Source organism: Colletes gigas, unplaced genomic scaffold (genome assembly GCF_013123115.1).
Source record: "Colletes gigas isolate AHSC1104 unplaced genomic scaffold, ASM1312311v1 Colletes_gigas_Sc00039, whole genome shotgun sequence".
NCBI lineage: Eukaryota > Metazoa > Arthropoda > Insecta > Hymenoptera > Colletidae > Colletes > Colletes gigas.
Window position 1 is genome coordinate 142,578 of NW_025106668.1, and position 18,956 is coordinate 161,533.

Here is an 18,956-nt window from a genome sequence, read left to right on the forward strand (position 1 = left end):
GCTCATCGCTGGAAAAGTACAAAACGATAGCTAGGTCGATGACATGACAGTGATGCCAGAAAAGCACCGTCGGGTGCACACTCACACATGCTAGATACGCGTACGTGAGCTCGTGGAGTTTCGGAAAGACGACAAAGGCAAACTGACGCATGCCCTCTTTCTCGATTCTCCGAAGCTGCCCGAAGTAATTTCGGACCGCTTCGTGGGAGTCGAGAGAGAAAGGCTCACATTTGCCTTCTCGCTCTTAACAACTAAAATCCGACCTCCAGTCAACGGCATACGATTTGGATTCTCGAGCCGAGATTCTCGACTGCCCAGGCATTTTTACTTTCCGACCTATGTAGGCGCACATAAGCAAAGTACCCATAATGAAAAAAAAATTTTGTAAAATTTATTTTACGGAAATACACGTTTTAAGACCTCCTGATCATATTTTAATTATTGAAAAAAAAGAAATTTTTTTTTATTCCCATGTATGAGCGCACATATGTATATTATTAATACGATTTTTGAAAATCAAAATACTTTAAGATTGAAAATTAATAAATTAAAATGAGATTCCACTCTTTACCAGTATTGTGCACGCTGTGGTATTTTTCAATAAGAAGAGTTCTTACTTTTACAACATAAACAAAACAGTAGAATTAATAATTGCAGAAATTAATTAATAATGATTTTCCTCGATTGTTTTGAGATAACCGTATCAATTTGTTATGACAAACTAAATAGAACTAACTAGAAACAAAGGAAAAGTGATCCCGTTTGACAGTATGGGTTGTATCTTAAATTTTAAAAGGACATAGTCGAATATTTTTAAAGGTACAAAACATAGCGTTTCATTGTAGAACAGTAACATAAGTTAACAGGTAATGTCATAAAACTGTTTTTCCCAGCTAATATCCCTTTTTACCTGAAGTATAAGGTAAAAAGTACGAGCTACAAGGTACGACTATCCGAAAATCGTTCACATTTTATCAATGTAAATGAAGCGGCCTTTCCATCAGAGTTAAATACAAAATTTTGTTATTTCTGTGAAAACAGAACTTTCATTAGATGTAGGTGGTGCTTGAAATTGTTATGTTTTCACTGTTTTTACGAAAAGTACCATCCAGATTCATGTACTTCGTACATTGAAAATAACATATGTTAAATGTAATTGGTTAAATTCAACTTTAAAAAAAAAAATATTCGAAGGTCAGACAAAAATATAATGTCACATTTAGTGTACGATTAAAATATGATTGAAAAAATAAAAAAAAAGGATTTGTTTTGGCAGGGTTTGAACCTGCAGAGCAGAAGAAGCTCGGAACTTGCAGGCAAATACCTTGTCATTCACGCCACGCTGGTTGTTGAATGTATTTCTATTTCTGAAGATAAGTATCTGTAATAACTTTAATAATATCTGAAAGTAAAACCTAACCAAAAATCGGGTACCATTCCAACTTTTCCTTGTTAGAACCGAGTTTTCAATTTGTCTTAGCGAAAATCGTAATCACATTTTGCACATTATTCTAAAACATTTGTGGTATTCGTTTTCAATGCGACTTAAGTAAGCATGTAATGTATAAGATTTCATTTAATTTTTTCTTTTCTAGAGAAGATAGAGAAAAAGTTTATATAATTTTTTTTATATGTAAGGCGTCGGGAAAAGGCGAGGTCCAAGCCGAGGCGCTGGCCTTCGTCCGTCAACACTCCCACCCCTACCGATGGGGGAGAAGGCTGACAACAAAGGCGAGGGTCTAGGCCCAGGACGGGCTCATTTGTTTTTCCGACGCTGAAAGAACGGGAATAAAGCATGTATACGAATACCCTGCGTATTTCTTAATTCCTAATTCCATTCAACGCGTCTGTCTAACATATATAAAATTTAATTCGTCCTAAGATTTATATGAAACATTTAAAAGATTTTTTATACATTATGCCTATACATATATCGGAACAACTATGAAACAAGAGGTATAATCATTATTATCCATGGACTGATTATAGTCAAAGTCTAACCGGACTTTGAAATGAGAACATAAATCTTAAATGTAAAGTTTCATTTAAATTCATTTAGCTATTTATACTCAATCGTAATAATAATATACATATGTGTGCTCATACATGGGAATAAAAAAAATTTCTTTTTTTTCAATAATTAAAATATGATCAGGAGGTCTTAAAACGTGTATTTCCGTAAAATAAATTTTACAAAATTTTTTTTTCATTATGGGTACTTTGCTTATGTGCGCCTACATAGGTCGGAAAGTAAAAATGCCTGAGCAGTCGGGAATCTCGGCTCGAGAATCCGAATCGTATGCCGTTGACGGGAGGTCGGATTTCAGTTGTTAAGAGCGAGAAGGCAAATGTGAGCCTTTCACTCTCGACTCCCACGAAGCGGTCCGAAATTACTTCGGGCAGCTTCGGAGAATCGAGGAAGAGGGCATGCGTCAGTTTGCCTTTGTCGTCTTTCCGAAACTCCACGAGCTCACGTACGCGTATCTGGCATGTGTGAGTGTGCACCCGACGGTGCTTTTCTGGCATCAGTGATTGACATGCTCGACAACAACACAAAGCATCTCAGGCAGACTGATTCATTTTAGTTTGTAACTGAAGCCGAGATGCCCGATCAAAATTCAGGCGACCAATATTCGACGTGGGTAAGCCAACAATCTTGTCTCGGGGTTACTGTGCTTTTGACATATGGTATCACATAACCTTTGACCGTAAATAAAAACTGACGATTAAATAATAATAATTTACTGGTATTTTACGATTGCTTTTTTTTTCTGTTTCATGCATAAAGTTTCGTATACTAATTATTTCAGGTCGGTTTGATATATGTTTTCAACTTGATCGTTGGCACAGGGGCTTTGACATTACCTGCTGTTTTTAGTAAAGCAGGATGGGCTCTTGGATTAAGTATAATTTTAATATTAGCGTTCATAAGGTATGTCATTAAATTCCATTAACTTTAAAAGCAAATTGTAATTACGCGATATTTTGTATTTGTAGCTTTATCACAGTTACATTTGTCATCGAGGTAATGGCATCTGCCAATGCTATAGTAACTTGGCGACACATTCAATATCGAAAGCGAGTATGTTTTTCTCAAGATTCGTCTTTCAACGAATCAGAATCTGAGGTTTCTAAAATTTTTCAATCTATTGTTCTATGTGCACGTCTTTCGTTTTATAAGTAACATTATACTTTTTATAGGATATATCTGCTTTTCGAACTAGTCGTTCAAAATAATTCTTTGATCGATACAAGTTATATATTCTTTACTAATTTTCAATTGTAGGTACAACAATGTTTAGGCGAATCTGGGTCGCCAAATTCAGATTCCGAAGATACTCCGCTTGTTACACCATTTTTAAATAATCCCGATTACGCAGACATGACATATCGATATTATGTAATTTCTGATAAAATAGAGATGGGTCAGATGGCAACAATTTTTTTTAATAAGTTTGGCACAACTCTATTCTATCTGTGTTTTGTTACGTATCTTTATGGAGATCTGAGTATTTACGGAGCAGCCGTTGCAAAGACTCTAGCTGGTGTTGCTTGTACCTATCAGCCAATGAACTATACGTGTAATGATACAATACCAGATACTGAAATTTGTTGGGAAGAATACACTCTTAATCGTCAACATGCATATAGGATATTTCTTGTACGTTAAGTATGAAAATTTAAATACACGTATTATTAATTACTACGCTCTCGTCCGGTAACGAAAATACTATTTTCAGAGTATATTTGTTTTGTTATTGGGGCCTTTTGTATTTTTTAATATTCAAAAGACCAAGTATCTTCAACTATTAACATCAGCAATGCGATGGCTTGCATTTACTATCATGATTGTGTATGCTTTAAAAAATCTATTCATTCATGGTGCACAAGGAAATCCTCCAGCAGCAAATATCGTTGGTAAGTTTGTCGGTATAATTAACAAATATACAGTGATTCTAGAAACACGGACAATGAGTAATTCTTTTCCTAGTAAAATGCAATAAATTAATACAGGAAGAAGTTGAGTTCTGCAATGGGAAAATAAATTTTTGGAAAATAAAAAATTATACCTGTAGGAGGTAGTTCCTATATGAGGTTCAAATTTTTCCTATGTAAATTTCTTGTATTTTTGCTCGGGAATGTATTACAGTTAGTTTCTATTTCTAGAACTATCAAATATTTATTTTCCAGCATTTGAACAAATAAAGTAATTACACATATATATTTCAGGTATTCCTACTTTATTTGGTGCCTGTATTTATTCATTTATGTGTCATCATTCTTTACCCGCGTTGGTCGCTCCAATTGAAAATAAGTCTACTTTAAGTCGATTTTTAGCGCTGGATTACCTTTTGATAGCATTTTTTTATCTTTTATTGGCATTAACCGGAGCGTTTGCTTTTAAACATTTAGACGACCTTTACACGTTAGACTTTAGTCCCCGCGGGTCTGGAGATTGTTCCAAAAGTAATAATATTTTTATTATTCTTATAGAATATTTTTTGGCACTCTTTCCAGTATTTACTTTAAGTACGAGTTTTCCAATTATAGCTATTACTCTTAGAAACAATTTAAAATCGCTATTCCGCGGCGAGGACGCGTCTTATTCGTGTCTTAACAAACTTGTCTTCCCAATATTGACAGTGTTGCCACCGTATCTAATTGCTCTGAGCACCAAAGATTTGTCTATATTAGTTGAAATTACTGGATCATACGCTGGAGCAGGAATTCAGTATTTGATTCCAACATTTTTGGTGTATTATGCTAGGCAAAAGACAAATAAAGTTATAGGTCTCGGTGTTGTTAACAAATTTGCAAGTCCGTTTTCTAGTCATTATTGGCTCGTGTTTGTTGTAATTTGGGCTATCGCTTGCATGATTCTAGTATCTGTCAATTTTATACAAGTGCATAAGAATTTTACAGAATAATCTACTTTGAATAAAAAGCTATAAACTATAAAATCAAAAACATTAGAAGAAAAAAGGGATTACATAATGGTGCAGAATGTATTATTCTATTTAAAAAATTTTTAAATACTACAGGATGTATACATATCTAAAATAATTTCATTTAATCTAAAATTTAATCATTTGCAATAGCCTTCATAATTGTTAATATGATGTTAATGATTTTAATATTTAATGTATTTTTTTTTAACGTTAGAATCATGATCGAAATATGTGAAATATTCAACAATTTCAGTAACAAGTTTACTAATATGTAAACGACCGTTTTAAAAAATTTTCTTGTACTTATTATTCAAAATGAAGGATAACTTAGATATAGAATGTCAGTAGAGATGAATGACTGTCATTGATATCAGGAGATATTAATATTATTTCTATTGTTTCCTTTCCATTAGCACCATTATCAGAAAAAAATCCTTTTTTTCACATAAGAAAACATAATAATGTTCGTAACACAATGTGTTACTACAAACTGACAATACACTGGCACAAGTCAGGATTAATCGTGTACAAGCCAAATGGATAAGATTAATTTAAGTTAACTTTTGTATATATCCTTTAACTTTGGTATATTTTTATTCGGTATATATTATTGTTAATACAGTGTCTACTGTACATAAAATGTCTTTCAAACAAGTGATATTTGGTGGCCAACTATTAATATTCTCTAAACTATTAAATGGTATGAAAGTTCACCTAAAACTGTAGACTTGTAATTAATGAATGCACTTGGCATTAAAAAATGGCAATGGCCTATTCAGTGTTTCTCACTCAAACAGGAACTCGGTTCTGCGATTTTCTAGCACATATTTTGTTTCGTATGATAAGTATACAGGAAAAGCAAAAAAGATTAAAAACACATTATTAATTGATTAAATATTTCCTTTTGAATATCGCGGAACATATTTTTATACATGGTATGTATAAAACTGCCTAAAAAGTATTCACAATATGCCTCTCATACCATGTACCTGTGTAAATGTAGTATACAATAAGTAAAATATGTATACATATATTTTCTAAAAATAAATGAATAAAAAGAAATGAGTAATTATATAAGCTTATTTAAATTTATTTTTTTACGTATATACATATTTCTATTTATTTATATTTGTATGTCATACTTAGTTAGACTTATCAGAACAAATTTTAACACGCATAAATTCCTCTTTAATAGTCTAACAACACAAAGTGGCACAATAAAAGCACTAAATTATTTGCATGAAATCTTACAATTTTACTAGACATCATTGAATAGAGTTTTTCTCAGTTGTACGATGCCACGTAAATAATCATTTTTTTTTCGTACATTCATGACAACGTAACATCTATTTAGATAAAAGATGAAATAATTTAAAAGATAGAACGAAGTGTTTCTTTATTATTTTATATTCTCGATTTGTTCTGAGCAAATAGACTAGTATGAATACACTTTGGGTTACGAAAATAAGAAAAAGAAATGGTCATCAAGATACTTATAATATGTATAAATTTGTGATGTAGTTTTATTTATAAGAAATTTGCTATATTTAATAATGAAAATGATACATTGTATGTAGCGAATGTGTGAAACTAACAATAAATTTAAAATTGTTTTGTAGAAAAAAATATTGAAAAATACCACACAGGTAAATATCCCAAAGTGAACACGTATATCATTAATTGACCAAGAACTTTGAACAGACTTGTAATAAATGTTTATGCGATACTTATATTAAGTTATATTTGATTTATTTTGCCGCTGTCAGACTAGATTTTGTACCAAGCTCTAAAATGGCACATTTCCGTTTGTAGTAAATAAATAACACGATGTTTACACGATGAAAAAGCTTCCATTTCTACTTGGAAATTTTGAAGCCAAGGATGCTTGTACTACTCCATTCTCCTTTGGTCGTCAGTCTTTAATTGTACTACAGGTATTCGGTCAGAACTCATCGTAATCATACGAGTTTCGCCTAATTATTTAGTACATAATACTTTTTTGTTTTGCAGGAGTTGTAGATGCATCGTTATTAAAATTTGTCAAGATTATTTTAAACAAACTTCGTATAACATTGAATTTTAGGATATGTCTTTCTGTTTCTTATTTATTATCGAACATTCTCAAATCGACATTTATATGTTGAGAAATTATGGAAATAAGATTCATCACGATGTAAACGTACAATTTTTTGCCTTTCATATTGAACTGATTAAGAATTTCTTCATAGAAACAGTATATAAGTCAAATATTACTTTCATCAACTTCTGTTATTACTTACAACATTTAGTCAACTGTGTCTTATAGAACTTATTTAATTTACGTAAGAGTAGTATTTAATTTATTATTTAACGTAAGAATAATTTAAAAGCTTTAACAGTAGGATGCCTTTATCACTTTCGTTAATTTAGGTCGTTATTCGTAATTGTTCAAGTATGGACATGGTGCATCGTCATGACCAACGCATTCTATAACAGGGTCATGAGTGCTATCCCACATTCCTGGACCGCATTGGCGACAAAGTCCTGCTAATGTACATGGTAAACGTACAAGCTGACGAAAATGATGAAGCAGACCTCTTGCCTTTCTCAATATGAGATTTCCATCCATATACATAGCTAAGGAACTGAAATGCAAAAGCATTTCGTCTGTTCTGAGATCTTGTGCTATTACATCGTCTGCGTAAACACACATTATAGCAAGGCAAAGAAATAGATGAAAATGATCTGTCAAATAATTAACCCAACAAGCTTCCCACATTACTAATGCTACTTCAGTGGGGAACTCTCGTTTTAAACACCTGAAGGATATATGGTAATTAGTAAGAACAAATTTGTATGCAATCAAACTATACTCGGGGTAAACGAGACGAATCAGCGAAGAAAAACAAAGTGCTCGATGTAGTCGATGTTGCGGTTACGGTCATTGGCTGCTAAAGGACACTTACGAGCCCCATTTAGGGACGTTTGTTTTCGTTTGCTGACTCGTCTCGTTGGTCCGAGTATACAGTATTTTTTTGGTAAGTGCTCGTAGCTTGAGACCGGTCATTTAGCTACTGGATCCACAAAACTCAAACCTCGTTTAATCTCTGCGGTTATAGAGTAGGTAGCTAGCTCACTCCTTCCTAGCTAGCTAGCTCACTCCTTGCTTGCTAGCTAGCTCACTATTCGAGCTAGCGAAAGACAAAGAAGGAATGAGAGTTTGAAAGAAGTTTAAATGCCCGTGTATCGATTTGCAAATGTAAAATTAAAACTTCTTTACGTTTGCCATTTTCTTGATATAGTTCATTTAACGTACTAGTGAAGTTTTTCTGTTTAAAATGGAATCAAGCATGATAAAATTTCAACTACTTTTACTTAACATTTGTCAAATAGTTGTTCTGACAAATTACAAAAATATTCAAGTAAGATAGCCGGGGGAAGGGGATGCCGAGCATTTAATGAAAAAATACTGTATTATGTTTGAAAGGCCCCATAAGCAGTCAACTTCATGACAACAACCTTCGACGAGTTTTTGTTGCTACAATGTTTCAGAAACTGGGACTTAATGAAACATTGTAGTGACATCAAAGGTTATTGCCTTGGTGTTGACTGCTTTTGGGGCCTATAACGGAAGAATATATACGGATACTTACAGAAGTATCCATCGGTGACAAAACAAAAGTTCTAAGGCATCTATATGCTTTTGAAGATGTGCATAAAAGTTTGGTACCATTATTCTAACTAATTCCCTTAAATAGCACAGATTTCTGTCCATGTCTACATCAGTAGGTGTGCATACAGCTACAGATCTTTGCATCAAACCAGCAAAACACCAAAAGGCTTCAATTTCAGAATTAAGCTCTGCCAGCAACGGAGCTAACAAATCGGACATACCTTGTGTATATCCCAATCGAGAATTATAAACTGCATAATTCAGTAGAATATTTCTGTAAAAGGAGTATATTAATATTATTAATAATAAATAACAGAATTATAAATTATTATTGATAATAAGTAAACATACTTCATTACATCAATATTTGGATTATCTTCCCCTGCATAGTAAGGATTCCCTCTGTCGGTGCGAACAACATCTTTCTCTACAATACATACAACATTTCGCCAAAAATGCTCCGCCTGTTCTGCATTCATGCTTGTTCTACGTTTTTGTATTTCTTCATATTCCTGTCTACGAATGATGTCGATCTGTTCCCTATCTTCGTAAGTACTTGGATACGAATAACAATGAAGCAGAAAAGGCCATACAATTTTCCTTAATGCAGGTTCTAATCCACCAAAGAATATTCCTTTACGAAGGGCAAGATCATCTTCTACCTGTCCCCTTTCATTCAATAAATCCTTCCAAGCTAACGACGTGATCATCGGCACCTGTCCTTCCTCTGGATGCAACTCATCACGACTTACCTCTGGTCGGCATACCATGAAATGCCTATATTATAGTAAATTTTATAAATACCTTATAGAGTATCAATAGTTATGGTATCAATGAAATCTTACCTATATGGCAGGGTTTCTTCTGCATCCGTATCTAGTCGTGGATAAAGCAGCTGGTGCCATTGATGTAAAGTCGCCGCCAATCGATCTAAACCACCATGATGAAAATGCAGGATTTTATATTGACTCTCTCTACTCGCAACTACTAATTGACCACAGGTACAGGCTGGGTCAGCAAAGAATAACCTTAGAGATCTCATTTCACTGAGATCAACGGAAAATCTTCTACATCTGTGTGCTCTACGTAATGTCACTGGCGAAGCTGTTGCACTTTCAGGAAATGTGAGGTTATGCTGCAAAGCCAGAAGTTCCGGCGACCTCATCCATGATGGAATCTCTTCGGCTAAGAAAAGGTAAATTTTACACATTAATAACCCCTGTAACCCATAGTAAAATCAACGATATAATCATTTATTTACATACCATCCGAAGCTATACCAACGGATAAACTGCACGTAGAGGTTAACGACATACTACGACTCTTAAGACTGATATCATCGCAATACGGATATCTAAGTTCCTCGTCGATGCTTTTTCCATCGTTCTCGTGAATTTCAATAGACTTTTTATCTTTATAATGTCGACTCTCGTCATATTTCAAGCCCAAAGATTCAGAGCGCAAACGATTCAAATTAATACTATGATCGCTCTTTTCGTGTATGGTGACTGGCGAACTGTTAGATTGATAATGGTTCGTTTGTTGAGAGGCATCGGTGGTTGAAGTTTCTTTGGTCTCTGATATAAACACGGTTTGATCGTCGCACGAGTTTTCTCTTGCATCGTTCTTCGTTTTCCCGTCATCAGTTTCAAGGCGTGAATTGCGTGGAAATCCACCGGAACAAACGCGCTCGCAATCCCCGCAATTTATAGGTTCCTTTACCTCTAAACAGACATCAACTTTGTCTCCCGCACTTTCATAATCGTACTTTAAATCACAGCTTTCCTCGGATATCTGAGAATGATGCGAACTGACATCGATGTCTCGATGAGCAACGCAGTCGAGTTTTCTCACGTTTAAATTTTCTAATGTCGTTGGATGTTTGCGAAGCGTACTGTTAGGAATCCAACTAAGATGCAGCGTTGGTATATTTGAATTTTTATTGAGTCTGCATGTTATGGCCATGTATCCGGGATGATGCACCACATCGGAATTTTGTCTCATTAATGTCGGGGGATGAACGCAGACGTTATTTTTACAAAATAACGCCTCGCCATCGTGGTACATGGTACGGCGATTGTCTTGGTTGCAGTCGCCTAAAATGTAACTGCTTGCCTTTCTGAGAATGTTTGGCAGAGGCATCTTCGTTCGAGGCAGATCGGTGCATCCAAGTCATTTAATTACTTTTACGAAAGCATCGTTTGAAATTTTCGTTATTCGCGGTTAAAAATTTCTCACGCAATTATCAATTGCCGTAGGGTTATAAAAAAGACCCGAATGACGATCGTTACAGTGATTACGAGGCATCGTTTATGTCCAACTGTGAATCAATGAATCGTTATGAATCTAAACAGTCTTGATTTGTAAGAACAGCACAGTATACGCTTAAGAATTGGAAGTACCAGATCCACTGATTCCCTTCGATGATTCTTGCGAGATACTTCAATGTTCCTGCAGGGCATGGGGACTGCAGGGGTCAAACTTCGTCGCGCAGAAGCGCGCGAATACAGCTGCATCGAAATGCTACAATGAACTGATTTCTCGTTCTGTAGCGTTTCCCGCAATCATATGCCTATTTAAGCATGCAAGCGAGTTACCGCGCCAATTAGCCTCGATACATACACAAAGCTGATGATAATATATATACATATACGGAGAAGCATGCATCTTAATTCCAAAGTTTCTAATCTCTACTTGTACGGTGTTACCCTTATGTCAAGGAGATAACATATTGCCAAACTTTCGTCGAATTTATAACAAAGACCAAAGGACGTCGAGAATTCTTTTATGTTTAATATTCTCGGGGAAACTTTGTATAGTTACCTTCGATTTGAATGGATTTATAAATTAACAACTTATAGATGACACGTCACTGTTCGTTGTATGCACGAACGGGCTTTCACGGAAAAACGTGTGTACGTACATCACGAAATACAAAACGATCGTTACCACCATTCATGATTGACCACAATTACACGATGCTCGTTGTTAAATTTCTAACAATGAATGAATTGTAGATCGAATATCACTTTAACCCACTGCTCAGTGACGATGTGGTAAAACGTGTTTGCCAACAGACGGAACACAGATGCCCCTTATCCAGGATCAATATTTCCATCTGATCGTGAACCTGGTGGTTGGCTTACTATCCAAGCCGCCGACATACCATTGCTCAACGCGTATATGCTGTTTTTATTGATTTTTTCTTTGTATTAGATACGTTTGAATTACTTTTTTATTTTTACCTATGTTATTTATAAAACTCATTTTAAGAAGTATTTTTCGATGATCGATTACACTCGCGTTTACATCTATGAAGTAATTTTTATATTAAAGGCAAACCAAAACTTGTTACAGATACGATCTTTGTTTTTTTCGAATTATCTAAAACACTACTTAAAAATGTAAACATATACACGTATATTAGAAAATGTTTATTGGCTTCTGGAAACATTCTTTTTCCTAGGGGTAAAAAAATTTTTGCACTTTTAATATGCATATTTAAAGACATTGTAAAAATTATAAATTTTGATTATGATAGCAATTTTATAAATATTATTTATAATAATGCTATTACTGATACTGTATCACAAAATTACATTATTTCACTATTGTAATAATATTTATCACAGATGATCTAATGTAATTATATACATTAATGCAGTTCATAATTAAAAAGTATTTCATGGTTATTATTAAATGCTAATACTGCTTTGGGACCACGTTTCAAATACGATATTGTAGAATATGCAGAAAAATGAAAATCTTCTTGCAAATAACCATTTACAAGTAAATGCCCTACTATAGCTTCGCCCGATTCTCTTGTAAACCTTGGTATTGGTACGGAAGATACCCGTAAAGTTGATGCACCTTTACCATACCAAGCATCTATAAGTTTTAAGGCGGTCAATCTTGTTTCGCTTTGTACTGCTTTAGTCATTATTTCGTACAACTGTCTACAATATACTACTATATTCACTTCTATCTTATCTTTAGGTTTGCGACAATGATCACACATTTCTGCACAATCACTTTTATTCCAAGTTTCTTCAAAATGGGTTGCAATTATGCTACGTCTACACGAAGATTGATCTAAACAGTATAATAGTACCTTGTACAAATTTTGTAAACCAACTTTATCTTGAAATACCATTGTGCTTAATTTGAATACATCCGGTAGTCTATATAGGACTAGACACACTGATTTCTTTCCATCTCTACCCGCACGACCGCTCTCCTGATAAAAGTTTTCCATTGACTTTGAAATACAGTGATGGATAACAAAACGTACATCTGGTTTATCAATACCCAATCCAAAAGCAATTGTGGCTATTACAGCTTGGTATTTTCCAGATATCCACTTAGAATATACCTCTGATCTGTACTCAGCCTCTAGCATCGCATGATAACATCCAACTTTCAAGCCTAATGTTCTTAAATCAGTTGTCAATTGTTCTGCATCCTTAATAGTAGTTGTGTAAATTATTCCAGACTTATCTTTGAATCGATTTTTTAATAAATTTTCTATCATAGCTAAACATGTATTCTTATCTCCTGGCTTACGGCGAACCTCGTAAAACAGATTTGGCCTATTGAATGTAGCTCTTAGAACCAAGCAACCTTGGATATCTAACATTTTCTGAACGTCTACAATAATTTTAGCGGGAGCAGTTGCGGTCAGACCAAGAATTGGTATATTTGTGAACATGGATTTTAGAATTCCTAAAAATTTATAATCTGGTCTGAAATCATGTCCCCATTGGCTACAACAATGAACTTCGTCTATTGCAAAACGATCCAAACGTTTCATTTCAAAGGCTTTTTGTAATTTACTCATAAAACGATTAGATTTCGCCATATATTCTGGCGTAACGTAAATTAGTTTTAGATCAGAGTTCTTATCCACAAGTGCATTCATTATAATTTTGACATTCTCTTTATTACATTTTGAGCTTAGCATCATAGCTTTTACATTAACCTTTTGTAACCCATGTAATTGATCCTCCATCAATGCAATTAATGGTGAAACTACTATCGTAATACCTTTACTAATAACAGCAGGTAACTGATAACACAAACTTTTACCACCGCCCGTAGGCATAACTAAAATAACATCTTCTTTACAGAAAATTGCATTCATAGTTGGCAATTGTAATTCTCTGAATTTTTCAATTTTGAAAACATTCTTTAAAGCCTTTTTAAGATCTTTGGACCAACTAAAATCTTCGTTATTCCAATTCTTTTGCGATACAGATAAACTCTTCTTCAAAAGTGCATTATCCCGTAATTTTTCTTTACGTTGGATTAAAACTTTTTTACGATCTTCGAGTGTTTGTAATTCATTCTCGATTTGTTTCAATTCATAATCAATAGCAGCAATTTCATCTTCTTCGGTAACTGAAAAGATTATTGCATTTTTTAACTATCTTAATATTTTAAAATTTAAAAATAGAATCAGAATCATGGAATTTAAAAGTTATAATAGTGTAATTAGATATATTTACTTAAAGTTTACATAATTCAATACTAGTTATCGATGAGCGAAAATGTCCTTCGGTATAAAATAATAACAAACATATATATCAAAATTCATAAAAATTTTATATACGTTACACATATTTATATATAATAATAATTAATAATTGATTTATCTTTTCTTTTTTAATGTTCATTTCTTATAAACTTAATAACAAACCTTGATATTCATCTATTATTATAACATCTTTCGAGCTACTTGCAGACATCTTAAATAAATTAAACAAATATTTACATGAATTGTCATTAAATTAGAAAAATCGTTTTATTTTTCATTCATAACTAAGCAAAATCGATGACTAATTAAGTTACACTATAATGTCTGTATTCATGTACTGAACAGTGGTTAATTCGACGCCGACAGTGTGCACGTTTCACACGTGTCCCCACTAATTCTTGCCATTTGAGGAGAATTCAATGCGATAAATACAATCCCCTCTCCTTATCTGTAAAATCTAATCACTGACAATCAGTAAATTTCCAAGCGCTATATCTTGAAAACTAATGAAAATCGGGTAAATAAATTGCAGGTTAATGAATTCGTATTGAAAAACACTATCGCATGATCCAAAAAAAAATATATAGTTCCATTTAAAAAACGAAACTTCATCAACGTATCTTTGAAATTAATAACATAAATAAAATTTCCGTTTACGCCAGAATAAAGATCCTATTTTATCCTGCAATTTTCATATAAACAATTTTTCCGTATCATCAATAGTTATTGCAGTATCACGACTGTCACACTTTAGCTGGGACACCCTGTATACAGAGTGTTCGGCCACACCTGGGAAAAATTTTAATAGGAGATTTTAGAGGCCAAAATAAGACGAAAATCAAGAATAACAATTTCTTGACTGAGACTTCGTTAAAAAGTTATTGAATTTACATCCGTCATAGAGTAACTTTATTCGTTTTCTAAAAATTTAAAAATAATTTTCTAAAGTAATCAAGCATGAGGTCATGTAATATTCATTTTCACTTGATAGGAATACTATGTCATTTTCTGCATGCATGCGTTAAAAAGATAGCCTGCTTTTCTACGCTATAAGCTTGATGAAAAAGAAAAGAGAATGCACACGTATGTATCGTCCTTCCACGAGAAGAAGGCACAGCGTGTTTACATCCCCACTCTTGCTGCAGTACACTGATTGGCTGTCACCGATCTTCGTCACCGTTTTCAACCAATACCTGTGAGTCAACGGACTGCAACAAAAGTGGGGATGTAAACACGCTGTGCCTTCTTCTCGTGGAAGCATGGTACATATGTGGAATATTGTATTATGTCATATTCCCCTCAAACGGCACGAATTGATGGATCTCTATCTACGTATGTACGTAACCTAATGCCTATCACCGGTATTACATCGTGTTTCGGCGATCGGTTGAAACCAGCTTTTTGATAGTACTACGTAGTTAGCAGGCAAGTAATGTTTCGCCTGATTTTTAATATTGAGTAATTGATAGTATAAAACATATAGAATCACATTAAGTTGTTCGAAATTAAATATATTTAGTAAATATGTTAAATGCATTATTTCGTGCGAGTCCTTGGCTTGAAAATACGTTAACATCTCTATATTTCAAGGGTATTCCGTTTTTAAGTATACTTTTCGCTACTACGCTATCATTTTGTATTTTTAATTTATTAAATTCAAGAAAGTCATGAGTTATACTGTTTGGATAAGTAAATTGGAGTATTGCAAATTTTATGGCGATTGTTTGATATAATTTATTCATATGAGTCTGTATTTATATGTACATTTAAATATATATTTTTTGTATAAAAATATTTCTTGCGACAGTAAAAATAACGTTGTATGATAAAATAATATTCTGACATGGCATTAAAAACAAGACTAAATGGTGGTAAATAATTCTTGAAATAAAGGTATTAATATTGTTATAAATTTTGCACAAATACTTAATAATGATAACTTAAGTAAAATATACATGCACTTTATCAATTTATTTTATATAGGATTGATTTTTTACTATGAATTCAAATGCATAGCTTAGCTAAATATTTATTAGAATGTTTACGTTATTTTGTATATAAATATATTATCTTTACGTTTTTAGCAAAAAGTATTTCCAAAAATAATTTTGGCGCAACAGTTTCTACAATAATAATGCAACCAAATATGAAGGTTCAAATATTACCAGCACTTCAAGATAATTATATGTATCTTGTGCGTATTTTTTATTTATTTTTTACATTTTCACTTTCCGTAGTGTACAGAATTTTTAAATTATTATAGCTTTTCCAACTATATTACAAGTTAATTAAAATTTATGATAGAGAATTTTATTGTATTATTTAAAACAAAATTTAATATCGAATTTTGTAATTCTGAAAGATTATCGACGAAACAACACAGGAAGCTGCTATTGTTGATCCTGTTGATCCTGATAGTGTTGCTACTGCCATTGAACAAAATAATGTGAATTTGACAAAGGTTTTAACTACCCATCACCATTGGGATCATGCTGGAGGAAATGCTAAACTATGTAAGATGTTTGATAATCTACAAGTGTATGGAGGTGACGATAGAATAGAGGCGCTTACACATAAAGTGAAACACGATGATTGTTTTAATATTGGGGAACTAAAAGTTCAATGTCTTGGAACACCATGTCATACCAGAGGACATATTTGTTATTATATCACAGGAAATCAAGATCCACCGGCAGTTTTCACTGGTAAAGAGATAAGATCACGTATTCTTTTACTTATAAGTTTATTAAGAAGTAATCAATGTAATTGAATAGGAGATACACTCTTTGCTGGAGGTTGTGGTAGATTTTTTGAAGGCGATGCGGAGCAAATGTACAAAGCGCTCATTAAGATTTTAGGATCATTACCTAATGAAACTGTAAGTAGACAATTATGTCTATTTTCGTATTTGCAATATTGTGTATAAACGAAAAATATTTTGAATGCTCCACAGAAAGTGTATTGTGGCCACGAGTATACAGAAAATAACTTGAAATTTGGACAACATGTAGAGCCTGAAAATGAAGCTATTCGTCAAAAAATAGAATCAATTCATGTACAACGCGAAAAACATTGCCCTACTGTACCTAGTACTATTCAAGATGAGAAATTAACAAATCCATTTATGCGAGTTCATGAACAATCTGTTATGGATCATGCCAAACAGAAAGATCCAATTCACACCATGGCATTCCTTAGAAGGGAGAAAGACAATTTCAAAGTATAAATTTATTATTGTTTCAAAAGTCACAACAGTAATTATACGTTCTTCCTTTCAACAACACAAAACGTTCTTCCTAAACAAAATTTTATTTGTTGTCATATATTTTATTACATGATCAATTTTTATTAATCTTATTTATAGTTTATTTTGTATTACTATACATAAATATTGACATATGTGCAAATATTTGATTCTAAATTACGTATTTACAAATAATATTTATCTTTAATATAAATACTATGTTATGTTTAAAGACATTTGATTTGGTGTGTCTTCTGACTTTTTATTATAAATTTGCATTTCAGCAACATATTTCTCTTTGGATCGTTCATACATGTCATAATATACCTGAAAAAGAAATGCAAATGATAAATATTCAATACAAATACACAAATATAAATAACTTTCTCTTAAATGCATACTTTCTTATCTTCAGAACTAAGAGATTTCCAAGTAGTTGCAAGTTGTCTAGTGAGTTCTTGTTTGCTTGGTTCTGGTTCACCAGCTAAGCGTTCCATAACACGAGGTCTCTGCTCTTGACAAAATTGGAAAAATGGATTCGCTGGTCTTTTTGGCGCATTAGGATCTGTTTTTGCACCTTTCCTTTTTGTTCCTTTTTTTGTTCTTTCGTCTTTCGAATTGTGAGCATTGGCCTTTGCACTTTTCTCTTGTTTAGATGTTGCTTGGAATACATTATTTTCTTCAAGAACGCCCATAGGTACTTCTCTCCAACGATCACCATGTTTATCCAAACGATTGATTAAAAATCTACGGTATCAAAATATTCTATCAAAGCACGTCATTTAAAAAAAAAATAATATATGATAAAGCATTAAGCAGGTACAATAATTTTTATCTTAAAAATAACAGACAATATTATGGTATGATCAATACATAACCTAGAAATTGAACTAACTTTTTTTCCTTTCTCGTGCGCTTTAGAAGTTTTCTTACTCTTTGAATTCGGTAAACCAATCTTTCATTTTCCTAAAATTGGAAATAATTTAATAAGATTCACAACATAAAAGAATTGTTAGTAGTTCTAAGTATTAAAGTTAAATTTAAACCTGCTGTAGAACTTCACATCTATCTAGTAGCAATTGGTACTTTTGTTTATAAATATCAAATTCTTCTGGTTCTACGTCGTACTCGGATTCGTCTGACATTTTAATTATACGTTTTAGTTAAATCAAATTAATATTTTTTTTTACATTGTTTTCATACGTTCTCGATAGCCGCGCACGTTTATTTACCATAATAGAATTTTAGTATGACAGGTGCCGCTAATACAGATATAAATATACCTGGCATCTTGGATTCGTGCCGCTTAAGGAGAGTTCTCTGTGTCGACACGTTGTTTTGGCTAGGGGTGTACTATATTTTTATTTTTATTTTTTATTAGTAATAAAACGTATATAGAATTATAAAATACTACATAACTAGTAATTTATATAAATTAAAGATCATGATTTTCAACGTTCATTTAAGTATACGTGTACCATGCTTCCACGAGAAGAAGGCACAGCATGTTTACATCCCCACTCCTGTTGCAGTCCGTTGACTCACAGGTATTGGTCGAAAACGATGACAGATCGGTGA

The 18,956-nt window shown here is 33.0% G+C and overlaps 4 protein-coding genes across 11 annotated transcripts; 1 reads left to right on the forward strand and 3 right to left on the reverse strand.

Annotated features, from left to right (window-relative positions):
• The first annotated feature begins 31 nt into the window (after positions 1–31).
• On the forward strand, positions 32–17,469 carry LOC122402776 (hydroxyacylglutathione hydrolase, mitochondrial). 7 transcript variants are annotated; one of them, XM_043405858.1, is made up of 10 exons: positions 32–49; positions 2,530–2,642; positions 2,811–2,932; positions 2,998–3,127; positions 3,287–3,661; positions 3,741–3,918; positions 16,219–16,328; positions 16,497–16,839; positions 16,909–17,012; positions 17,088–17,469. In XM_043405858.1, the coding sequence occupies exons 2-10, from the start codon at positions 2,604–2,606 to the stop codon at positions 17,358–17,360; spliced, it is 1,674 nt and encodes a 557-aa protein (XP_043261793.1). In that variant the 5' UTR covers positions 32–49; positions 2,530–2,603; the 3' UTR covers positions 17,361–17,469. The 7 variants fall into 7 exon arrangements, with proteins under 7 accessions (XP_043261793.1, XP_043261792.1, XP_043261794.1 ...); XM_043405857.1 differs by lacking the exon at positions 32–49 and having other exon boundaries at positions 2,503–2,642; XM_043405859.1 differs by lacking the exons at positions 32–49; positions 16,219–16,328; positions 16,497–16,839; positions 16,909–17,012; positions 17,088–17,469 and adding an exon at positions 4,231–5,372 and having other exon boundaries at positions 2,503–2,642.
• On the reverse strand, positions 6,357–11,164 carry LOC122402774 (TBC1 domain family member 16). Of its 2 annotated transcripts, XM_043405855.1 has the most exons (6): positions 11,004–11,164; positions 9,867–10,921; positions 9,447–9,786; positions 8,953–9,378; positions 8,582–8,875; positions 6,357–7,747 (listed from the first exon to the last, which is right to left on the reverse strand). In XM_043405855.1, exons 2-6 carry the CDS (start codon positions 10,741–10,743, stop codon positions 7,363–7,365), a joined length of 2,322 nt encoding a protein of 773 aa, XP_043261790.1. In that variant the 5' UTR covers positions 10,744–10,921; positions 11,004–11,164; the 3' UTR covers positions 6,357–7,362. The 2 variants fall into 2 exon arrangements, with proteins under 2 accessions (XP_043261790.1, XP_043261789.1); XM_043405854.1 differs by having other exon boundaries at positions 9,867–11,164.
• LOC122402775 (ATP-dependent DNA helicase Q1-like) lies at positions 12,257–14,423 on the reverse strand. The gene is made up of 2 exons (XM_043405856.1): positions 14,297–14,423; positions 12,257–13,998 (listed from the first exon to the last, which is right to left on the reverse strand). The coding sequence occupies exons 1-2, from the start codon at positions 14,343–14,345 to the stop codon at positions 12,257–12,259; spliced, it is 1,791 nt and encodes a 596-aa protein (XP_043261791.1). The 5' UTR covers positions 14,346–14,423.
• LOC122402778 (high mobility group B protein 6) lies at positions 17,430–18,626 on the reverse strand. Its single transcript, XM_043405864.1, has 4 exons — positions 18,425–18,626; positions 18,274–18,344; positions 17,780–18,125; positions 17,430–17,705 (listed from the first exon to the last, which is right to left on the reverse strand). Exons 1-4 carry the CDS (start codon positions 18,521–18,523, stop codon positions 17,595–17,597), a joined length of 627 nt encoding a protein of 208 aa, XP_043261799.1. The 5' UTR covers positions 18,524–18,626; the 3' UTR covers positions 17,430–17,594.
• Positions 18,627–18,956: the final 330 nt, after the last annotated feature.